Consider the following 23676-nt stretch of genomic DNA (forward strand, 5'->3'; position numbering starts at 1 on the left):
AATGGGTATCTCCAGGGTGAGACCAGGCATCCCCAGCGGTCTGGTGGGGCCGTTAGTGAAGATGAGGCAAGCTAATGCTCAGAGTTGCCGAGTGTGATCGCTGATCAGAGTGGGCACCGAGGCGAGAGAATTATCGAGTCCGCTGACCCTGGTCCAGAAACCTGCCGCGCCGGGAATCGAACCCTGGTCCCGGGCCGTCCTCTGCTCTCGGGTCTGCCGCCTCTAACCAGTGAGCCACACACTTCGTCTCCCTAGGCAATGCATAATTGATATGCTTACTGCCAGAGAATAACGGCCTGGTACTGGTCTGTTTAGATAGCTCATTGGAAAAGTTGTTTGCCTACTAGCAGTTGCGTTGAGGATTGATGTCTAGCCACTTTTTAAGATACTACAAATATTGGAAATTTTGCCTGAGCTGTAAGATGTTTTTGTACCATGAATTAGTGAGATCCATGTATGTGATGGCTGGTTAATGTTACTCAAACCCATGATCTGTTAAAAACTTAACCAATAACAAAAAATCTGAGTATGTAAGTAAAATAAATCTTATACCATAATCCAAATAATAATCAAACCACCAATATTTGTGAGAATAGCCAAATAAGTAGTACAAACATTTTTTTTCATAATGGCACAAAGCTGACACACTGCGTGAGCAATCCATATGCAAATCCCAGAAATAAATGTACTAGAAAGGAACATGATTTTCCAATACTGGGTCTTTATTTTTCAAAACAGTATTTTCACAAATGTTCATTAGTTTAGCTGACTAGAGCAGCCATACATCCCCCAGAATGCAATAGGTTGTTATAGAAAAATTGTGTCCGTTTTATCCATTTACCCAGTGAGAGTCCTGACCCCAATAAAATTATAAACTCATCCCTCTAGGGCTAAATATAAGTAGGGCAAATGGCAATAAATAGGAAATGTGGGATCAAAGCCAAAGATCTGACATACTGGGATCGGCATACCGGCATCCTTCAGAGCCATTGATTGCAAATCCAGTACTAGAACAATAATTTAGGAAATAATCCCAAGTCAACAAGATTAGATTTATGGAACCATTATAGCAGACAGTTAGAGAAAACTAATGCCTACCCGCATACCAATGCAAAAAGAACAATTGATGGACAGAATGCAGAACAATGTCATACATTCACACCAGTACAGAGACCTGGGCCTAAATCCATCGTTTTTTTTGCTCACCATGCCATTCCAGTTTGGACCCAACCATATGCAAATCAGTCTTGACCCTGTGCCCCATGGGAACAGTCCAGCCCGAACTGCCAGACCAGGTCCTCCCTGGACTAGAAACAAGCATCCTAGGACCGGTTTCGGACTTTCAGCCCTCATCAGCCGGGATAGCTTGAGTCCAGTGGCATGGAGAGTACGGGACCCACTTCTGAGCATACCCGCCCAGTGTGTCCAACTGGAAAAAGTCCTTGGACAGATGTACGACAGCCGAACTTGTGGTGTTTCAGGCGAGAGGGTGCCCACAGAAGCACAGGAGGGTCTGGGCCGAATGAGGCACATACAGAGGTATAGATCTCCCCCCATTGTCACAGTCTGCCTCTCATGACCCTGTTGAACGCATGGTGGTTAGCAATTCCCCTGTGTAGTGTGCTGATTCTGTATTCATGTAAATGGACATTCATGTACATTGTGTGTGTAATGCTTCACAAGGGTGTTTGGTGCTGTTTGAATTGTGATTGGTCTTTTGTTCTGCAGACCATGTGGGTTTTATATACGTACTTTACCACTTACATTTTGTATGTTCTACCCCTGTAGGGTTTTGCCCTATTGGTACGAAAGAAACTCAATAAAAATGTATTGTTAAAAAAAATGCCTTAATCACCATGAAGCAAGGGTTTCAAGTATACACAAATCCCCATAGTTGTAGATCCAAAAACCTGAGATATTCAATAATATTCCAGCAATTACAGTGGCTGATTATGTCAGGAATAACATGTGGCTGTAGTCTTGATAAACCAGAGCAGAGTTTGTATGAATCAACCTCCTAGCAGTTAGACAAAAGCAGTAAATAAATACAAAATGGCCTGGACAGTGATATGGCAATAATAGTACTGAGTATTTAATAGTAAAGTTGAAGACCATGCAGAGTATGTGTGTAAATGCCTTATTGAATTTTATGGCATCCCTTTTAATCCTGGTAAATTCTATATATTGCTAGCCTCCTGTTTCCAACATTGTTGTTTTATTGTTGTTGGATCTGTTGTCCCCTGGCTTTTGATTCTTTCCAGCCGTTCATACCTTTTATGAAATTAAATAAGAAATGTAAATTATGCCTTATTTTTTATTTAGCTAATTTGCAATATTTTTAATCCATACTAGTTCATGTTTATCAATAATCCAATATACTTCTTTTGAGCCAGTTGTTTATCCTTTTTAGGAGCCCCTCTTATTGTAACTAAAACCCATTCACCTGGTGATGTCTTCCCCCTTGGAGAAACTAAAGTGCAGTATACAGCCACTGACCCATCTGGAAACAACAGAACATGTGAGATGCACATTGTCATCAGAGGTACAGTAGTTTATTACAGCGTACCCACTGAAAGAGCCTATTTTATTTTGGGCTTGAAAAAATAAATGTAATATACCGTTTTCTAACCTTGCACATGCTTGTCATTGTTCCTTAATTCTGAATTTCTCTTACAATAATAAAAATTGATATTAATAATATATAATTGAATCATAGTCTAGATGCACCAGTAAATTAAGCACTCTTTAAAAAGACATAAATAAATGCCAAGAAATATCACTTTAATATATATTTATATATGTATGTATATAATTTTCTCAAATTCCTCGTAGTGCATGCATCACAAGGATTATATAAAACTGAGAACAAAGCCTACCAATTTACATTGCTTAATGTATCTGACATTTAACACACTTATTAATGTACCTTCTAAAATCAATTATGAATTAGCTTGCTTCCCTCAGTAAATAATTCAATACATCTCACACTTTCAGATCTTTTAACATTTTAAACTCTTAAATGTATGTTGAATTATTTCCTAATTCCTGGACTGTATATCTGCCCTTCTCTTACAAAGCTGGTCCAAAAAACTATAACTGAAGCCAATGCATTGCTCATAGTGCATTATATTTTTTGCAAATATTTCATCTTGCAGCCACAGGTTGATAAATGTAACTCTTTTCATGGCACAGAAGATATATGAAGAAATATTTGCTACATTGTATGTGGCTTAAAGTACTCTCTAATGTACATTATATGGATATTGCAAGTCACTGAGGCTAAGCTAAGTTCTGTTATAAGATCATGAAACTCCAAGTTGACATTCAAAATATTTTTATACGTGATAGAGGGTATGTTATTCCTTATAATGGTCACCATTACCCAATTACCAAAAAGCTTAAAGACTTTGGGACTCTTTCACTAAGATTGGTGTATGGAATGTGTATGCGTGACCATTTCTAGTAGTACTCCAGGCGTACTCCTGGATTTCAGGGGTAAGCTGGGGCATACTCCATTAATAAGTCATTAGTAGTAATTCAGTGCAACAATTTTGTGAGCCAAACCCAAAGTCTCTTGCTCATTCATTTAAATGAGTATGGCTACAAATATGTAGAACAAACATACAAAAGTAAACATGCCAATACACAACTACCAATTTGCTGCATAATTTTTTATATAAGCTTTAATGTAAGACACTTTCAAAGATAGCTACTGTTCCTAATGTCTCGTAACGTACAAAGAGATTCTTTTTTTTGGTGTAATGAACTCTAGCTGTGCAACATATAAACAAGCTTCCAAAAAGGTTGCTTTCTGTTAATGATTGTTCATTTCTGGCCACCATTTTAGAAGATCTGAAAAACTAGTTATTGTTTTTAAGATGTAAACAGCAGTTGTAATGTAGTTGTAGTAACTAATTTAGTGATACGTTTTTAAGTCATACCTAATAGACAACACATCTGCTGTCTTTTCGAAGACATATTGTTAGACTACAGAGGACTTAAAACCCGCCCTTTGCTTATGATTGGCTGGCTATTTTTGTTACTTTTATTTACTAGCTTTTTATTTGTTAGATTGTGTGGGCTTTCTTCCTCCTCTTGCGTTTATTCCTCTTCTAGAGCATGGATGCTTTACTTGTGCATTCCACTGCTATTTTTCAGGCGCTACTTTTTACTTTTTGTTTAAGCACTCTATAAGAATGCATGTGTTTTCCAGCTGTTTTCCCTATGTACTTCTCCCACTCCACTGTGCTCATGTTGCTCCTTCTCAGCCTGAGAGCTTCTCACCCCTCCCTTTGTGATGGATTTGATCTTGTGTGCTTCTCGGCCGTCCCTAATTACTTTCTCACCTATGTGCTTCTCTCCCCAGCTCTACATTGCTCTCTCATCCATTTGCTTCCCCCTCCCTGCTCAATGTTGTCTCTCATCTATTTGCTTCTCTTCTCTCCACAGTGCTCTCTTTCTGTTTGCTCCTTGGAGACAATGTTGCTTCCCCACACCTACACTCTCTGCGTTTCTTCCCCCAACTGTGCTCCGTGTTGCTTCCCCCACCCACAACCTATGTGTTGCTTCACCCACTCGCGCCTCACGTGTTGCTCATGCATGCTCCCTGTGTTGCTAGCCTCCACCCTTCATGTTGCTTCCCCCACCTACATTGCATGTCCCGAATACGTTTTTTTCTTTTTGTTTACCGATCCAACTCAGCTCAGATTGGTAAACAAAGGAAAAAAACATTTGCATAATTTTGTACGCACTTGCATCCTTGGTTCACAAGCCAACTAAACCCTTTCCTTAGACTTCCCTAAGCAATGAGCAGATAGAACTAGGGAGTTATTACTGTTACGAGAGTGGCAGGCCTTGCCTTTCTCTCAAATAGGTCAATGGTGCTGCAACAGCAGCATCCGAAGCAATAACACCACTAGTAAGGGTTACATTGCATAGACCCAGCAGTTCAAAAGTAATATTTGCATCTACTAACTTTTGCAAATCAAGGCTTTGGTCTGACCAATAGATCTTTATGTTACAGTTTGCCTTTGTAGGCATTACCAAAACGTTCACTGAAAACCTTTGTATTGTGATAAGGGAACTACTAACCACATCATTTCCTAACACTGTATCTATTAATTGCAACCTTTGTTTCTGTATTTCCTATTAAACATTGCATATTTTAATGCAGGTTCCCCTTGTGAGACTCCCTTCACCCCCGACAATGGAGAGTTTGTGTGTATGAAGGATAAAACCAGCACAAACTGTACTCTGGTTTGTTCTATGGGTTACACAGTCACTGAAGGGTCTATAGAAAATTACTACTGTGCCCACGAAGATGGGATCTGGACCCCACCTCATCCCGCTGATTGGACAGACTGCTCGGGTGAGTTTATCATCCCACAGATTTAAAAATTATAAATTATTGTTAGGCTTTCGCCAATGTTGTTGAAAATATTGCGATTTTAGGATAGTTTCTGCAGGGTATAATATGATTTGATATTCGGGTATTAAGTTCAAATTGTCAAACAAAAATTCATCAGCATATACATGGAAACACTGCAGTTTTTAACCCACATTGTGACACAATATGTTTATTTCTAGACTAATACACATATTTCTCATACACTTATTTCTGAACTCATACACATATTGATTTCTGTGACAAGCACAAGATGATTGTAAATTTCTGTTTCTGTCACTTGAATTGAATTCATTTGTGAAGAAAAAATATTGTTTTCTTGCATTATCGTAGGTAATATTTCATTGAGCTCAGAAAACATTCATTACCCACCCCTGTGATTTGTAATACTTGCTTAACATGCAACAATTCCATTCTGCCTCCTAGCCCTATACATCTGTCTACACAATGATAAAGAGGTGAACAATGATGATTTAGTGAGAAGATAATTTTGACTCAATTTTAAGGGCATATTGATTCTCAGCATGCAGTAAGTCCCAACTGTGTCATGTCATCACACATACCCTGGTTCTAAGGTATATCTTGGTGCTCTTGAGTTAACGCTTTGATGAGGATATGATTTTGGTGCAGTAGTTTGCGCTTACAGGTGTCAGTCGGTCTGTCTAAAATATTTGTTCTGACTAATGCAAACTATAAGTGCATCAGGACAGGAAATATTTTTGGGATTGCAGGGTGGTAAATACTGTTGGGAGTTTAGTTATTGTCAGCAATATTGCATACCTGAACTTTTGCTTCTGTGTAACCTGGGGAGCAATGAGAGTGTGTCAAGTCTGATTCTTCCAGAATTTGTTTTTAAAAACGTTGTGAGAACTGCAAAGCTTGTGAGGGTTTGGAAGAAAAGGAAACACCTTCAGAAGCTCTTTGCTGCAGCAGAAATCTGTTCATATTGCATAAGGGACCACAAGGGCATTGGGTTTAGTGCCAGCTACTCTATGATACTCATCTCTCAAGGCTCCATTCATTGTATTGTCCATGAAACCAGCCTCAACACCTTACTCCCTTTCCTCGTGCAAAGGTCTTTGGGAATGAGCTCATGTCTCTCAGCACAATGGTCCAGCCCACACCACCCACCAACCCAAACACAAACACATGCCCTGCCCTGCTCCTACACCTTCCCTTACAATGCCCTCCCACTGCCATACCTTTGGGTTTAATCTAGCTTTTTTCCAGTCTCAGAATCTTTCTCTTACAGAACATTCAGCTGCTGAACAACAAGCAATTTGTGTGAAACAATTCACAGTGACAACTTTTCCCAGCCATACCTATCCAAACATTCTCTGAAATAGCATAACTACAAAGGTAAAGTTATACTCTTGGGCTCGCTGAACACTTGAAAGGGATCTCCAACAGCAGCAAAGGAAACTTCTAGAGTATCAAAGGTTTCTACACACCTAAGGAATATGTCAACAGCATCACTCCTACTTAAGAGCTATCCATTTCTTCGACAAATATCGCCAACTGGCCCATCACCAATTAGGACAACCACATGAAGACCTTCACTAGTGACGAAACAGCCACAATTAGGCAAAACCATCCACTCTAGTACCCCAAAGTTCCAATGCCCCCGCCACATCTACAACCTGGGCACATCACCAATCAACACAGCATTCATCCACATACTGAACACCTCCATCACCTCCCCCAACTTTCCAGATGCTTGAAGCATGCAGTGGTGAATGTCCTCCTCAAGAAACCATCAGCTGACCTAAGCCAATTGTCCAGGCTCCGTCCTTTCTCCTACCTTCCCTGCCCAACAATAGTGATCGAAAAGACCATCAACAAACAACTCACAAGCCGCCTTGAGCTCCACCTTCTACTGGACAACACACAATCAGGCTTCATAAAGAACCACAGCACCGAAACTGCACTCATCAAATGATGACATAAGGACCACCCTAGACCAAAGAGGAACAGTGTCCAGCATCCTGCTCGACCTCTCCGCAGCATTCAACACAGTCTCCCACAACATACTTTTCGGAAGTCTTTTGAGATTGGCATTCAAGAACCCTCTTCTCCTTCCTCAAGGAAAGAACCCAAAGAGACAGACTGCCACCTTTCACATCTGAAACCAAGAACTCTAAATGAAGAGTCCACCAGGGATCATCTCTCAGCCCGCTGGCTACCATGAGCGGATCCCAAACCATCACCATTTTCTCCTATGCAGACAGCATCCAACTCATGCTCTCCCTAACAGACAAGATACCCACCACCAGAACCAACTTTATCAACTGCATGAGCTTAGTAACAGATGGAATGAGAACCAACTGCTTGAAACTCAACTCTGACTATCAGAAGTATTGGTCTTTGGAAACAGATGTCCCTGAGGGATGGCTCCTGTGTCAGAACTAGGACCCTCACCAACGCGGACTGACCATGCCAGAAATCTGGGGATCATCGTGGACAACAAGCTGAACATGACGTCACAAGTCAATGCAGAGAACTTTGCCTGCTGATCTTCAGATGGCTTAAACAGAACACCAGACAAACCATCACCCAAGCATATATTTGACTATGACAAGGCATTGTATCTCCAAGCAGCTCCGAAACAGACTTCAGAGCATTCAGAACGCTGCACTAGACTCATTCTCAAACTACCCCACAGGACTCACGTCACCTCACCTAAGAGAGTTTCACTAGCTCCCCATTCACAGCTAGGTCAAACTCCTTATGCTCACATACAAAGCTCTACATGACATTTAACCTGCATACCTCAACAACCACATACACTTTCACAATCCATCCAGACACCTACACTCAACCTCACTCTCACTTGCACACCCCCCCCCCCCCACACATTCTCAAAAGCAGAGCAGGTGGTTACTTATTCTCTTACAACACACCCAAACTGCCATATTCCTACACACCTGCTCAGCACCTGGATACCTCCATGGAATGAATGAATGAATAAATGTTATTTGTGTGGTTACTCAAAACCATTACAATAAAACAACGAGGTAAAATAAGAGCATTCCATTAAAAAATTGAACAGTTTAAAACCATAAACATTGTCAATAAAATCCAAATCTAAAATTCAATGATCATTAAGTCCAATGTGTTTTAAAACATTTTTTTTAACACATTCGACTGTTGTAAATGAGCTAGGCCGTTAGTTCCAGACGGGGTAGAAGCTCAACGCAGGTACTTGCCCAATTACTTAACCGGAAGGGTCCAAGAGCTTCCTGCGAGTCTGTTGTACAAATTTACCAAACATAGCCATATGTTTCACTGTGTCCAATGTATACAATTGATGTATAGCCTCCTTTACAGTTTTAGTCCCCGTTGTAGCAAGATGGGTTTAAGGTAAAGGCTGCGATCTAGGCGCAGGGCCGGGCAGCAGAGTAGGATATGGGCCAGGGTCTCATGTTTGTATTTGCAGAGCTGACACTCCATGATCACCATTTTTGTCGACCCGGGGGGTATAATTCTTTAAGGGGGAGAGGATGTAATCTAAACGCAACAATCCTGTGTAATGCTTCTCTCCCCACCGCCTGCGTGAGATGAAGTTTGGGGTTGTATTCTGTGTGTGGGAGGCTTTGGGACTCATGAAAGCCTCTTGATACCAATGATTCCAAGTCTGAGGTGCGAGAGCAAAGGCAAACTTGTTTTCTTATTGTACTTTTGATAGCAGTATACTTAATTATCTTGGGGTCCCAGTTTTCGATTGCAAGTTTTAAGATGTCTTTGGCAGCAGAAAGGCCAGTTGACCAGGGATTGCCAGATTCCAGAAATATACTTTTTATAATAGACTTCATTGTGTTCTCTGTGCCGCCATGGTAAGATGGAAGTGTTTACTCAGGGAGGCCTTCTCTTCGAGCTTTTGTTGGTTCAGGTTAAATTCTAACCGCACTAGATTATTCCTGGTGCATGCAGGTAGGTGGAATAGCTTTTTGTAAGCTAATTGGTGGATTTTTTCTAGGTCTCTTGCCAGTTTCCCTGGAAATGCCTGTTGTGCGTAGTTAAGTGAAGGTATTAATTTCGCCCTCAGGACTCATTGAATTGCCGTTGTTGTGGGGCTGTGTAGAGTGGCATAAAGCTTACCTCCATGGGTGATTCGAGCCCTCAACAAATTGACATAACATAACATATTCGGTCTAGAAATATATGATTAGTGGATTCACGTTCTGGTTGTGTTTGGTACCCGGGAATATTCTGTAATGAAATAAGGTTATATCTGTGGATTACATGGCTTCGAGCTGTGTTGTGGACTTGAAATGTTATGCTTATTTTATTGCTGTTAAAGAGCAATGCAGTGCAATCACTTATTATAGCAAAGTGACGATGTATTTTTTAATGCAGGTGACTCCTAACATCACAACTAGACCAAAAAAGAACAGAGAAAGGTTGTTATGCAGGTGTTCACGCATTCATGTTTAATAAACAGATGCATCCATGGTAGACAGTATATTTGTCGACATAATCCTGCTTCCATAATAAAGCAACAAAAGTCAGCCTGGATTTATAATTATGTGTACATCTCAAGGCAGGATGCTGGCATTGTGGCTTACTGAAATACATATTTCTTATGTGACTTTTGTTTTTTGAAGAAGCGTGTGTTACATGAAAAACAGTATTCTTTTAATATTTAACACTTTCTCACCCATAGCTAGAATTTGTTGTAAATGTGTTGAGACAGCCACGAATTTTGGGGTAGTAGGATGTTTACACTGTGGAAAGCGAAACTCACATTAATACATTTATAAAACTCTTATCCCTGATCGGGAGAATTTGCCTAAGTGAATCAGAGCCTGGTGATTGCCGACTCACTCACACAAGCCGGGTCACTAACTGTGGAAGAGCAATGAATTGGAAGGCTAGTAGAGAAAGTCCTGGTCATTATAGGCCATGTGCAATACCAGTGCATGCCACGAGTGTAGAAAAATGGCACAATGGATTCCGCGCCATCAAACACTCCAATTGCAGTCGTGAGCCAGTAGTAAATGTAAATGGATACTTGTATACCGCACTACTCACCCGCAAGGGTCTCAAGGCGCTTGTACGTATACCGCTGGGGAACCCATCCTGGCTTTCCCTGTGAGGCGTCCACCCCTGGGCACCCCCAAGGTGGAGGCCAGGCATCCTTAGCGTAGTGGGGGCCGTTGTGGAGATTAAGCAAGCTATTGCCCAGAGTTGCAGAGTGGGACTCCATGATTGGAATAGGCACCGAGGCGAGAATTATCAGGTCCGTGGAATTTTGAGCCCAAGACCAGCCGAGGCGGGGAATTGAACTCTGGTCCCGGGCCAGACCTCTGCATCAGGGTCTGCTGCTCTAACCTTTGAGCCACACTTCTCCAGAGAACCACACCACTGTGCCTGACAAGGCAGTCCTGATCCCAGAATAATCTGGAAGTCGAAAGTAAGATACTGTGCACAACCTGCAACATGGAACCAAAGAATGTATTATATGTGAACAGGGCTCTCCCTCACATGGACCATATATATAATTCTGAAAAGCTGACACATTATGGAAATATATTGATGGATGATGTTCATAAGCTCAAGCACTGTCTACTGTAATTAAGGCATTTTTTGACAGTACCAGCCCTATCTGGCCTTCACCGCAAGACATTAAGTCTTCTTCTGAAACTATTAAACTATACATATTTGCATAATATAACATATATCAGAATTCTCCAATCATAGTATATATTTTAAATACAAAGTCTACTCAGTTTAGCACTGATGGGATCTACCGAATACAAGTGTTGAAATGCTTCTCAGGGTGGGGTTTCTTTCTCTTGTTTAATTTGGCATTTCATGTGCGTCTCATGGGCATGGCAGACAACATTAAAAGTAAATCAATACACTGTTCATAAGCAAAACAATCCTGTTTCTTGTTGTTTTTTCCAGTGAAACGCTTTGCAAACCATGGATACAAGTCCTATGAGATGCTTTATAAGGCAACTAGATGTGATGACACCAACCTTCTGAAAAACTTTGCGGATGCTTTTCAGAGTTCTCTTGGCAAAATGGTATGTTATGAACTTCTCTCCTAAAAGTTCTTGACCTCTTACTTAAGTTCCTTGGAATACGGGGCCAAATTCACAACATTATTTTTTCATCCAGTTAAAGCAAAATGCTCTCAGGCATTGGAAAAAATGTATATATAACTAAATTCACAAAGTGCAGTTGCTTTTGTTCAAAGAATGCAATATTTGTGCAACATATGAAGAGCACACCTAGGTGAGTCATGCTAAATATGTGCTTGAAATAGCCAGGAGTTGTGGGATATATACGCTGTTACATCTCTGATTCACATTAAAACATCTTTGCTTTTTCATACTCTCTGGGCTAGTCTAACCCTGCACCAGGGCCGAGCTACATGAGCGTTACTGTAACCCTTTTTATAATTTCTACATATAACATGTGGTGCATGGTTGATGTTCGCTGCCAGGCCATGTGTTGCTCCTGCCCATTTGTAAATCTGTGATGCAGCTATAATATATCACAAAGGTGCAATTGTGACTTTGTAAATTGTGTCTATTGTCTTGACTGATGTTAATGTCAGAATGATTTGCTATATTCATGTTACACCAACAAAAAGTCCGGTTTAGCCTTTATTTGATACCTTTTTGGGCATTTGCTCTTTTCCAAGAACAGAGACTCCGCGCTCCGGATAGTATACAAAACAATGAAACAGCGAGCCTATGTAGCAGTCGCACCTCCCTCCTTATTCTCCAAAGTAGGTCCAAGTGTGAATTGTAGAGAGCAACGTTGAATGCACTCCACTGCTCCCACTGTTTCCAAAGAGTGATCATTGGATTAGAATCTCTCAACATGTAAATGTGAAGTCCACTGCACAATCAGAATGCCACACAATTTTAGTCCATTCTTTCCATATTGCGTCCCAGGTAATCTTTATTTTTCATAGGAATGACACAGAACAGCCAACGTGTTTCATCCACTGTATGTGGACTTCATCAGGACATGATTGTTATCTCTTAGAATATTGAAACCAAAAGCGTGTCATCAGTCATCCTATAGGACCATATAGATTTTCAGTATAAATATTGGCCTACTCTTCATTGGGTCCCCAAATATTTAGGAGCAAGCAAGTTTCTTCCAGATTACTGTGTACACAGCACACTGTCACACTGAGATACAATATGGAAATAATGGACTACTCATTTTCTTTGGAATTCTGATTGTGTGGTGCACTTCACATTTACGTGTTGAACTGTTCTGATCCTCTGATCGCTCTTTGGAAACAACGGGAGCAGTGGATGTGCTGTATACAGGAACTTAACTCACAGTGAAACGCCAGCTAGTGAAGAGGGAGATGGCACGTATCAAGGTGCTTCACTGCTGTCTGCCTAGTAATCTGGAAGAGACTTGCTTGCTCCTAAATATTTGGGGACCTAAAGTTGTGTTAATAACATACTTTGTGGTTTATTAGCCTTCCTTTTACTGTGCATGTGTTTATTTTAAATGTTTCATTTTTACATCATTTATAAAGTTACCAGTAAGTAGGGTACACCATTCCTAGATGGTCGTAAAGTCTAGTAGTCCTTTATGTTTAATTACAACTTAATGGTTGTCCGCAATTTTAATTAGCAGCACCCAACTGAAACATAGCTACTAAGTGTGAAGTAATTTGTTTGTATTTAATTTCTCAGAGTTATTGCTCTGGACACCATCTTATAATGATATAAGATAGCCATTGTCATTATTTTACTTTCTCCTTGAGAGTGGCTAGCATGGACAATTGTTGGCTTTTCAAAATAGCTGATGTTTTATGAGTTACTTTTGAGCAGCTGGCTATCAAGATGGCCCCTGAGTTTCAGAGGCCTGGAGATGAGCAGCCAGGCTCCTAGATGTAGGTGGCACCAATGTTGCCAGCCAGTATTTGTGCAAGAAGTGGGCAAGTGTGATGCTCTCAGTGGAGGGCCTGGAAGTGGGAACCACAGGAGGCATGGTGATCAAATGATACTCTTGGTGTATCAGGCTTGGGGTGGGAGCCAGAGGTAACAATTGGGAAAGGAAGATGCTCTCTGTTTAGGCCCAGAACAGAGCTATATGCAGTGGAGATACACAACAAGGAGGCCTATGAAGGGACTCAGTCAAGAGGACAAAAGGGGAGAATTCTGCATTGATGGCAAGAGTAGTGTCATTTTAGTGGGGAAAGGTCTTGTTTGACAGGCTTTTGTTGGTAGAGAGGTGTGACAGCGAGTCTGAAAGCAAGAGGGTTGTAAAAGGGGAGGAGCAAATGCAGACAAAGGAGCACTCAGGAAAAACCAGATGCAAATAAGAACCTGCTACATCTAGTAAAAGTGTCACCTTTAGTAGTTGCAATGCCTCATTGAGCAGTAGTAGCAAACTAGGTTCACTCCTGTGTATTTTAACAGGGGTGAGAAAACCCTGGATCAGATAAGCTGTTGTTTCTGCAGTTGGTAGATTGATGACTAGGCACCAATCTTGATGCTTCATATGGTCTTAAAACGTCACCCAAACATGTTGACTTGTGCAGTCATTGACTAATGTCCTTGCAAATCATGTTGGTTTTGAATAGAGATTTCCTCAATGCCAATGCACAACATCTGTGCCTTGTGCTGATGCTATCCTCTGAGTCAAAGGCAGATGTCTGAGCTCCAAAGTTAAGCATCCCCTTCAAATTGACCGTGTTAACCACTCCTGCTACATGTGATGGTGGTATGTGGAAATGGTAACCTGATTTCCTTCTTAGATATTTTAAACAGAGCCTTGTCTCCAATCATCAAAAAGTTACAATTGGAATATGCTGGAAATGATGTGCAATGATAAGGACACCATTCACCAAACTCTCAATCAAGATGAAACAAAATAAATATGTTCTATTTCCATCATTATGTATAATATCAGTAGGACTCTAACAGCATTGTAGCTTCATCTCCCTTTCTGCTTGCATGTGTTTATATAAATGGATGGCGGGATAATTTAGGCTAAATGGTTCTAATATTAATGCCATTATGTTTTCAGGTTCCTACGTTTTGCAGTGATGTTGACGACATTGATTGCCGACTTGAGGATTTGTCCCAGAAGCAGTGCCTGGAATATAATTATGATTATGAAAATGGCTTTGCAATTGGTAATTTAATAATTTAGTGAGCACCACATTTTACAGTAGACCAACATGTGATGTTACAGAAGATCAAATTAGCATACTCACTTTTTTTTCTTACACCTATGCCATTCACATAACTTTCTCTCACTAATACTTGGTTGGAGAACCAATGTCTTACTAGTGCATATATTGAGCAACTCCTACTTACAACTCACTTGACAGGGGGTGACCTTGGTTGCTATGCGAAAGGTTCAGTTTTTACAAAAATTGTGGTTAACAATCAAGGGAAATTGAAGTGATTTTACAAACTGCTACACATAACAATATTTAATTCCTTTTAAAATTCAAAATCTGTCCGACTGAATCCTAGACTTAATATTAAGACTAAGTTAAATCAATTGACGACTGCTTTTAATTTCATCTAAATGCCTTGGGGCCCGATTCACAGAATGAACTTACTACTTTTGGCATTCACAGAATGCACTTACTACTTTTGGTATTCACAGAATGAACGTACTCATTTTGGTATTCACAGAAGTTAGGACTACTAACTTTAGGACTCCTAAATGCCTTCTGTGAATACCGAAAGTCTTAAAATTAGGATTTTTCTCTATTTAGTAGTAGTAAAGTTAGGACTCCTAACTTTAGGATGCCTAAATGCCTTCTGTGAATACCGAAAGTCTTAAAATTAGGATTTTTCTCTATTTAGTAGTAGTAAAGTTAGGACTACTAACTTTAGGACGCCTAAATGCCTTCTGTGAATACCGAAAGTCTTAAAATTACGATTTTTCTCAATTTAGTAGTAGTAAAGTTAGGACTACTAACTTTAGGATGCCTAAATGCCTTCTGTGAATACCAAAAGTCTTAAAATTACGATTTTTCTCAATTTAGTAGTAGTAAAGTTAGTAGTCCTAACTTTACTACTACTAAATAGAGAAAAATCCTAATTTTAAGACTTTCGGTATTCACAGAAGGCATTTAGGCATCCTAAAGTTAGGAGTCCTAACTTTACTACTACTAAATTGAGAAAAATCCTAATTTTAAGACTTTCGGTATTCACAGAAGGCATTTAGGAGTCCTAAAGTTAGTAGTCCTAACTTCTGTGAATACCAAAATGAGTAAGTTCATTCTGTGAATACCAAAAGTAGTAAGTGCATTCTGTGAATGCCAAAAGTAGTAAGTTCATTCTGTGAATCGGGCCCTTGGTATTTATGCTAGCTTCACTTAAATCAGTATTTCCTATATTTAATTTGCTCTGTTTTTTGGAGCACGGCCTCGGTTTAATGCAAAGAAGTGGATGAACACTAAGGGGTCTATTATAATGTTGGGCGGCCGGACATTATACACTGCACGCCACCCATTTCCCCCGCCATATTACAATGGCCGGGGACCCCAACGGATGGAAAGACCATCCTCCGGTTTTCCGCCGGTCGACCAGTCGACCGGGCAGAAAAGGGGCTGGATATGGTGGCTGTGTCTGGAAGACAATGCCATCCATATTAGCATACAGGCGAATTAGTTCCTTTCTGGCAGGCACCGCGCGGTGCCTGCCACGTTGTGCAAACAAATGCACAACGTGCATCCATGGGATTGTGGTGGGCGGTGCTGTGAGCATCGCCCGCCACAATGTTGTGGATGGGTCATGCCACCGCCACCGTGGTGGTGGCATCCTGATTGCCGGTGCGGGACCGCCGCACCACTGGCGGCCGGTCCCAGCGTCGCTAGGGTGGCGGGCAGACAAACGTCCGCCCGCCATCCTAATACACCCCTAATTCTGTGGATCAGGAAGTGAATAATAAATTCTAGTACAATGTAAACTAAAATAATATAGCATGCTAGAATAATGACTTCATAGGGTGACATGGAGAACTATGTGGATGCATGAGCCATAGTGAGTACTAGCACGAAGGGCTCCCTAAAATGTCAAGGAATCGATTTAAATCTTAGACTTAAACTTAAAAAATTGATGTATGAATGACAGACTGAAAATTAGATGTTAGTATTAGGCACACATATTTCTTACGATCTGAAGTAAATTACATGGTATGCAAATAAAATCATTCTCAACATCCCTCCCAATCTCTTCCTAACTTCTGCCCAACAATACCCCTCTTGAAGATTACATATCAAGTCCATTACTTTAATAGTGCCCTTCTGCACCCTTCTCCGAGCCCGATTCGCAAAAGTAATCTGAGACAAAATCCTAACTTTACAACTAGGATTTTGTCTCAGTTAAACCTAAGTCTGTCTTAAGTTTAATTTAATACCAAAACTTAAGTTTAACTGAGACAAAAACCTAACTTTAGTACTCCTAAATGCCTTCTGTGAATACCGAAAGTCGTAAAGTTAAGATTTTCTCTCAGATTACTTTTGTGAATTGGGCCCTCCATGATTGGCAATTTATCTTTCAAGAACCTGACCTTCTACTTAACAATCCACAACTCCAAATGACTTGTTTTCTAGAGATACCTCAATATAAACATTATTTTTCCTGCCCCATTATTCCATTTATTGTCCTCATCTCTCTGCCCTCCGCCTACTAGCACATACCCACTTCCTTCCCATCTTTGCAGGCTATTCCCTCCTGACATAAATCACAAACCTCAGTAACTCATCTTAGTCTGCCCTCATCCTCCAGTCTTTTCAGATACAAATTACACGCATACTGACCAAACCCACAATACCTCTCAATGATCTCTTAAATCCTCTCTGCCCTCTCTACACTTCTAGACAATCCATCTGGCATTCCTTAGGCACTTTCATCCTTGTATTGGGTACTGTCAGTGCCTTATTCCATTTAGCACATTCACCACACTCATTGTTTCCATGCGCCAGAATTGTATCAAGCATGCAAAAAATGAAGACATCATGCAAAAATCTTCTTTACAAGCAAGATCGAAGACTTCCAGTCATTCTTACATATGCTTCTGTGTGTCATTTTCCTCCTTTGAAAAGCATTCCTTTTGCCAAAATTTGTACATTTTACTGCTGCCATTTTAAGAGTTAATATGACAAACATTGGACTATTTATATGCGGGGCCTACCCATAATTCTTCAATAAGTACTAAAACTCACTGAGTTTTGCTATACATCACGCTCAATTCTGGGAGAGTTAATTTAAACCACTGTACATCTCGCAGCAGGAAAAAACAGCCGGTACAACAAGTTGCAAATACGAAGTGCAATACTTGTTTCATTTTGTCTTTTGGACACATTGGTATTGTAGGCAAGTTTTGCTCATCCCTGTGACAATATACTTTACAAACATGCAACAGGATCTGCTATCTATTAGGGTTATAATTTCACACTGAATGTTGTCACCTTAAAAGGAAATCTTCCTAGGTTGTAGCAACTGCAATTAATCTAGGAAAACGTCCTTCCGTAATAGCCATAGCTAATCAACAATTGTGAAAGTAAGGAAAAGTTCTAACTCTGCCCTGTATCATCACTATATCTTGATTCATTGGCTGCTCCCACGGAGTATGCTTTCAATAATGTTGCCTGATCCCTGTCCATTACCACCAGATCCTTATCCACTGTGTAAAACAGTAATCCATAGGAAGAAACATGCCAAGCACTTTGCCTTGATTGAGCAAATACCAAACCTGGAATAGTATAAATCAGGACAGCATAAGATGATGAGAGCTGGACTGTGCCTACATTAGCTATCACATTTGACACACAATGCAATCTGGAATAGGTTAAAATTCAGACAGATTGTGATGACAATGGGCTGATTGTGAAGACAACACAACATTTCCTATTACTCTTTTACTATTGTTTCAATTCCTTCAGATCCTTTCAGCTCCTCCCTACCTTGATCATCTTCTTTCTCTCATGGCCAGGTGTCTAGAAATAGCAGATGGGTAAAGTGACCAGCATTGGAAAAGCTGCAGTCAGTAGTGAAGGAGGCCCTGCACTCCACTATATGTGAAAGACACATAACGTTATAATCAAGGTTATTAAAACTGAAATGAGCGTGTTGATATTTTCTCAATTTGATGATATACTTTGAAATGCACTGTACATTTCTTATTATAGTAGTGAACAAATGATATTTGCAATTCTGTTAGACCTTTCAGCTTTAGGATGCTCTTCCCCCCAAACCTTTTGCCTACTTAACTCCAATTTTTGCTGAAAGAATTTTTGTTGGCCTTAGGACTCGATGAAGTTAACCACTGCCAACCAGTATTAATGCACTTATGCTCACTCCCTTAAACATGGTTTGATTGGTATTAACATGCCTGGCATATAAAATGTACTTATTATAGCCCTGTAGAGTGGTATACCATAAACCCAGGGACTTTAAATAAAATGTTAGAGTGGGCCTGCAGCACTTATTGTGCCACCCACTGAAGTAGCACTTCAAAGCAAGTCCAAAGCCTGCCATTGCAGCCTGAATGTAGTTTGACACTGCCATGTTGACTTGACATTGGAACCACCTTGTCAAGCCGTAAACCCCTCTTTTATTACATATAAGCCACCCCTAAGGTAGGCCCTAGGTATCCTATTTGTCAGGGTGCTGTGCAATTGAAAGTTTGGACATGTGCTTTTATGTTTTACATGTCTTGGTAGTGAAAACTCTTAAAATCATTTTTTAATACTATGAGGCCTACCCGCCCCATAGGATAATACTGGAGCTTCCTTATTAGATTTAATATGCTTTAATTCCTAATTGGGAGCAGATAGATAGACCATGTTTGATACCTATCAAATTGTAATGATAAACCCTCTTTATAATGGTAAGGTTGGATATTTCATTACAATTTTGAAAATGCCACTTTTAGAAAGTTGCAACAAAGGAGATGAAAGAATGCACTCCTTCCCTTAAGCTACTTTGTTGTTTGTTTGTGAAACTATGTTATTGCGTGCAAACAGATGCTGTGATCTGTCCCAAAGGGCACAGAATTATTAGAAAATATCCAAAAAGGCATGTGGCTTACGCACCCATCAGTCGCACTGCTTGGTGCAGGAGTCTTTCCTCACAACAGGCTACTCCTTCTATAGTACTCAAATTTTGAACCGAATAGTAAACCAATATTTTATGTCAGAACCTTATTTCAGAGTTAATCCATACGTTCTTAATCACTACGAAGACAGCCTAATTCCACCATGATTCTTTATTTAACATTTTCAAATGCCTTCTGCATGCCCATCCGGCATTCGACAGTGACACGTGAGGAAGAATAATTCATACCAAATAGGCTCATGTAGTTCCACCCAATGCATTTCGGGCCCAAAGGCCCTTCGTCAGGGGTCTGAAATGAATACAAGCTATCTATGTTATATGAATAATCCTACAGCCCCCAGTAATTCACCCCTCGTCAATCCCACCTTGCACCCTTAAACAACCATGCTTAAATAAACATAATGCTGTCCCCAACCCACTGTACAAAATCCCCAGCCTGGAATGAATACTCAAAGTAGTCCAATAAGTGAATGCAAAAAAAAATCAAACTAATGTGAAAAACGGATGTGCAACGCCCCTTCCAATCCTCAATCATGTGATATCATGAGAACTCTAACAACATCCCCAAGGTTCCCTGTTGTTTATACCCCAATACCTGCTGATACCAACCCTTTCATTATAACATAGTTTGTGAATCTGTGAAGCTACCTTAGAAGCCACGGCCAGCAGCCTAATCTCCTCATCCACATTCTTTCAATATTGCCGTAAATGTGTGTTACCTCAGCCTTTCAAAGTATTTTTTAAACTCTCCCACGTGAGCACTATCTGTCTTTTCAATCAAGGACATGTAGGTCTGACCCCTTGACCCTTCCCAATTAAAGCTCAAAATCTTAAAGGAATACATTGTATAATCTCTCAGTATCCTGGTTCAACCCCCAGAAAAAAGATATATACACCTAACAAAGCATCCCTGTTACGTTCTTCTCCACAACAGTAAATCTGTTTCAATAGTCCTTCGCCACATGGGTATCGGACCTTGTGGATCTTCATCTACAGCCCTCTGCTTTGTCCTACTGGAATTTTTAGACTTCCATTTCGGTGACTAAGTCTGAACATAGAAATCTTTACTGCAGCTTTGACCCAAGGCCCTCCGACAACGAGGCTCCCTCCTTGGCCATGTCCTGCAGCCTTGCCCCGCTGACCTGTACCTTCCTAGACATTTTCCTTTAAGAATCTTTCCAAGTCTGAAGGTAAGCACTGACCGGGTCAAATCCACTACTTGTATCTGAACTGCCCTCCTTTGCGGTCAGCATTAACTTTCGGCTTTGACCCGGTATCGCGTGACTAGATGTTGCCGGTTGGCACTTTGATTTTTTAGGCACTAGATTTCACTGAAAGCGTACAACATTAATAACTCTGGTTCTTCATTGTTTTGGTGTCAAATGATTTATAAAAAAAATACTCTAATTTTCTAACTTAATTTGTGATTTTTCTTGTGCTGTATTTTCACTTTTATTGGTTGTGTCCTGCATAACTACTTTACCCATTGCCTCTAAGTTATGCAACCTGCTTATTGTGGCAAGTAACCCCAATGTTAAGCACAGGTTAATTTAGTGACTTTTTGTGGTTCATCCTATCCTACAAGGGATTATGGCTCTTGCTTGACCAGGGCTCACACCCCAGTCAACCAACAACCCCAATTCTTGAAAAATCCCAATAGTGGTATAGTATATATACACATTTTATAGATCAGATTTGTATGAGGTATATTGGTGGGGCTTTAGACTTTTAGTTTCAGGACTCTAAGGTGTTGAGAAGCAAACAATGTTTGTGCAAAGTGACTACCAGGTTTTCGCATCTGACAAAAAATGGGGATTCATGCAAACAAATGTTGTTGTGCTTCTTTAGCATTTGTCATTATCAAGTATTTCCTTTTGATCTCACTGTTACCTCAAGCTAAAAGTTAATGGTAAGCTTGGGTATAAAATTCTAGTGAGCTTAATTAATATGAGTCTAAATCAGAGTACCACTAAAAAAAGGGCACAAAACCATGGGGCATATGCATAAGAAAGTGGCTGAGCGCGTGTGAGCTCCGAAATTGCTAATACCTTGCTCTGTTACTTTAGAAACGCAGTGATGCACTCTATTTACAATAATATGGCGCACCCCTGTGTTTCTCACTGTGCTGGCACTAATTTCAGCTCCAACTCAGGCCTCCTTGCATCATAGGTCAAGGGGGCCTGCATTGAAAGAAATATTTGTTTATGTGCAGGAAAGTGTCTCTTCCTGCATATAAACATTCTGAAAAGCAATTTTGAAACTTCTAAATGAGATGCTTAATGCAGCACACAAAGAAGTTGCGAATCATGATTTTTTAAATGATTGTTTATGTGCAGGAAGGGACACCTTCCTGCGCATAAACAATCATTCATGGCAATTTGCTGTTTCTATGTGTACTGCACAATGCAGCACACATAGAAACAGCAAAAACGACGAGAAATAAAGCAGTTCTTCTCATTTTGCCATGTTATGACCAGGTTTTCCCTGGTCTTAATTTTGGAGCTGCCTCCTATTTATGCCACCCATGTAATTAGGAGGCTGCATCAAAATCCATGGATGTTACTGCGGAATGCCCAAAACAACACTCATTGCACACCACTTTCATGCTAAGTGTAGCGTGAAAGGGGGTCCTTATTTACAAGTTGGTGTTAAGCCACATTAAGTGGCTTAACACCGCCTTGTAAATTATCACCATAGGAATCTCACTAAAAGTAATGTTCCTGTGGTGATAGGGGCTTGTAAATATGCCTCTTTGTGTCTTTTTTAAGTCAAACCTGGGCAGCACATGTGCTGCTCTGTAAGGCATGCTGTATTCGAGTATGGACTTAAAGCATCAGCCACTCTCCGCCCATATTTTTCATTGGCTTGTGTCATTGTCCTTTGTAAATGCTGGCTTCTGATTCATTAATAGACTTGATAGTCCCTCCTTAGTACCACCTTGTCTTTATTTGTAACCTCCCAAGCGGACTGGCCCTTTTACTTCTCTTGTTACACACACTATGTCTTATTTAGTCAGGAAGCAATATTTTCTTTAGCAAGTTTCTCCTACTGCAGGCACTACATGCTTTTCTGCAACATTCAGTGCGCCATGCGTGTTTTCACTTTCCAAGCATTGGACAATGCCAATAGCTTAAACTCTCGCAAATGTGAGACCTATTGCATTGCAAATGCTTGTTAGGTCTGCCCTATAGAAGCTTTAGCTCTTTCACCCGCCTCCTGTTATTCGTGGTTTCAAAATAATTCATAATAAAAAGAGGGTCTCTGGTCATCCCTTTTCATTATTTGGTCTGTTTACCTGTCATTCTCATGTTGCTTCTGCCAACCATAACATACAGCGTGGGGCAATGGGTGAGATCACATCAGCCATTGTCAGTGTTACACTCTGAGTGATGGCATTTTGCCTGATCAGATGTGCACAGCCACCTGAAAATGAGGTCTCTTCAGTGCCAGAGCTTGTGGGCCTGGGTTGCTGGGCCTTTCCGTTATTTTTATGTCTGTGTCATTTTTTGCATGTTGCAGGTCTAGTGTCTTTACCAGTGCTTGTTATCTTCCGTTCAATTTAAAATTAGTTTGAACGAATTATATGTAAAACGTATCCCTACCCTTACACATGTTCAAATTATTACAAGTAAAATAGACATTTTATACATTATCTGCGTGAACCAGGCTGTGTTGATTTACTCCGTTCAAGAAACAGAGGGGCATATTACCAACAACTAGCGATATTTTTATCGCCGAGTTGCAGCGATTTTTATCGCTTAGGAGCCTTGCTATTATCAAGGTTTATCTCCTAAGCGATAAAAATCGGCCGGAATGCATGAATATCGCTGAAAAGTCAGCGATATTCATGCTTTACCGAGCAAATGCTCTTAGCCATGTTATCCACCTACCATTGGATAACATGGCTAAGAACTGCTCAGGGGCAGGTGTTAGCTTTTGGAGATATTCGCGCTTAGCGCGAATATCTCCAAAAGTTGGTAATAGGAGATAGGGATGTTAGCAACAGTCGCTAACATCTTGGCACGCCCACTTTGCATGTCATTAGTAATAAATATCACTGACATGCAAAGCGGGGCCCAAGATGGTCGCTATCTCCTACTAGCTGTCGCTAACTGGTGTTCGCAACAGCTAGGTAATAGGGAAACAATGTTATCTCCGCTTTCTTGGCTATAATTTATCTCCGCTTTCTTGGCTTTTAAAGCCAAA

The 23676-nt window shown here is 40.5% G+C and overlaps 1 protein-coding gene across 2 annotated transcripts in view; it reads left to right on the forward strand.

Annotated features, from left to right (window-relative positions):
• The window catches only part of SVEP1 (sushi, von Willebrand factor type A, EGF and pentraxin domain containing 1), a 1018759-nt gene that overhangs the window by 489436 nt on the left and 505647 nt on the right, over positions 1-23676 (forward strand). For both annotated transcript variants that reach the window (XM_086962106.1, XM_086962105.1), the window contains exons 11-14: positions 2411-2542; positions 5174-5368; positions 11312-11433; positions 14417-14525. In XM_086962106.1, coding sequence (XP_086818232.1) covers positions 2411-2542; positions 5174-5368; positions 11312-11433; positions 14417-14525 — 558 coding nt within the window. The remainder of the gene's footprint in view (positions 1-2410; positions 2543-5173; positions 5369-11311; positions 11434-14416; positions 14526-23676) is intronic.

Source organism: Lissotriton vulgaris, chromosome 3_1, assembly GCF_964263255.1.
Source record: "Lissotriton vulgaris chromosome 3_1, aLisVul1.2, whole genome shotgun sequence".
Taxonomy (NCBI): domain Eukaryota; kingdom Metazoa; phylum Chordata; class Amphibia; order Caudata; family Salamandridae; genus Lissotriton; species Lissotriton vulgaris.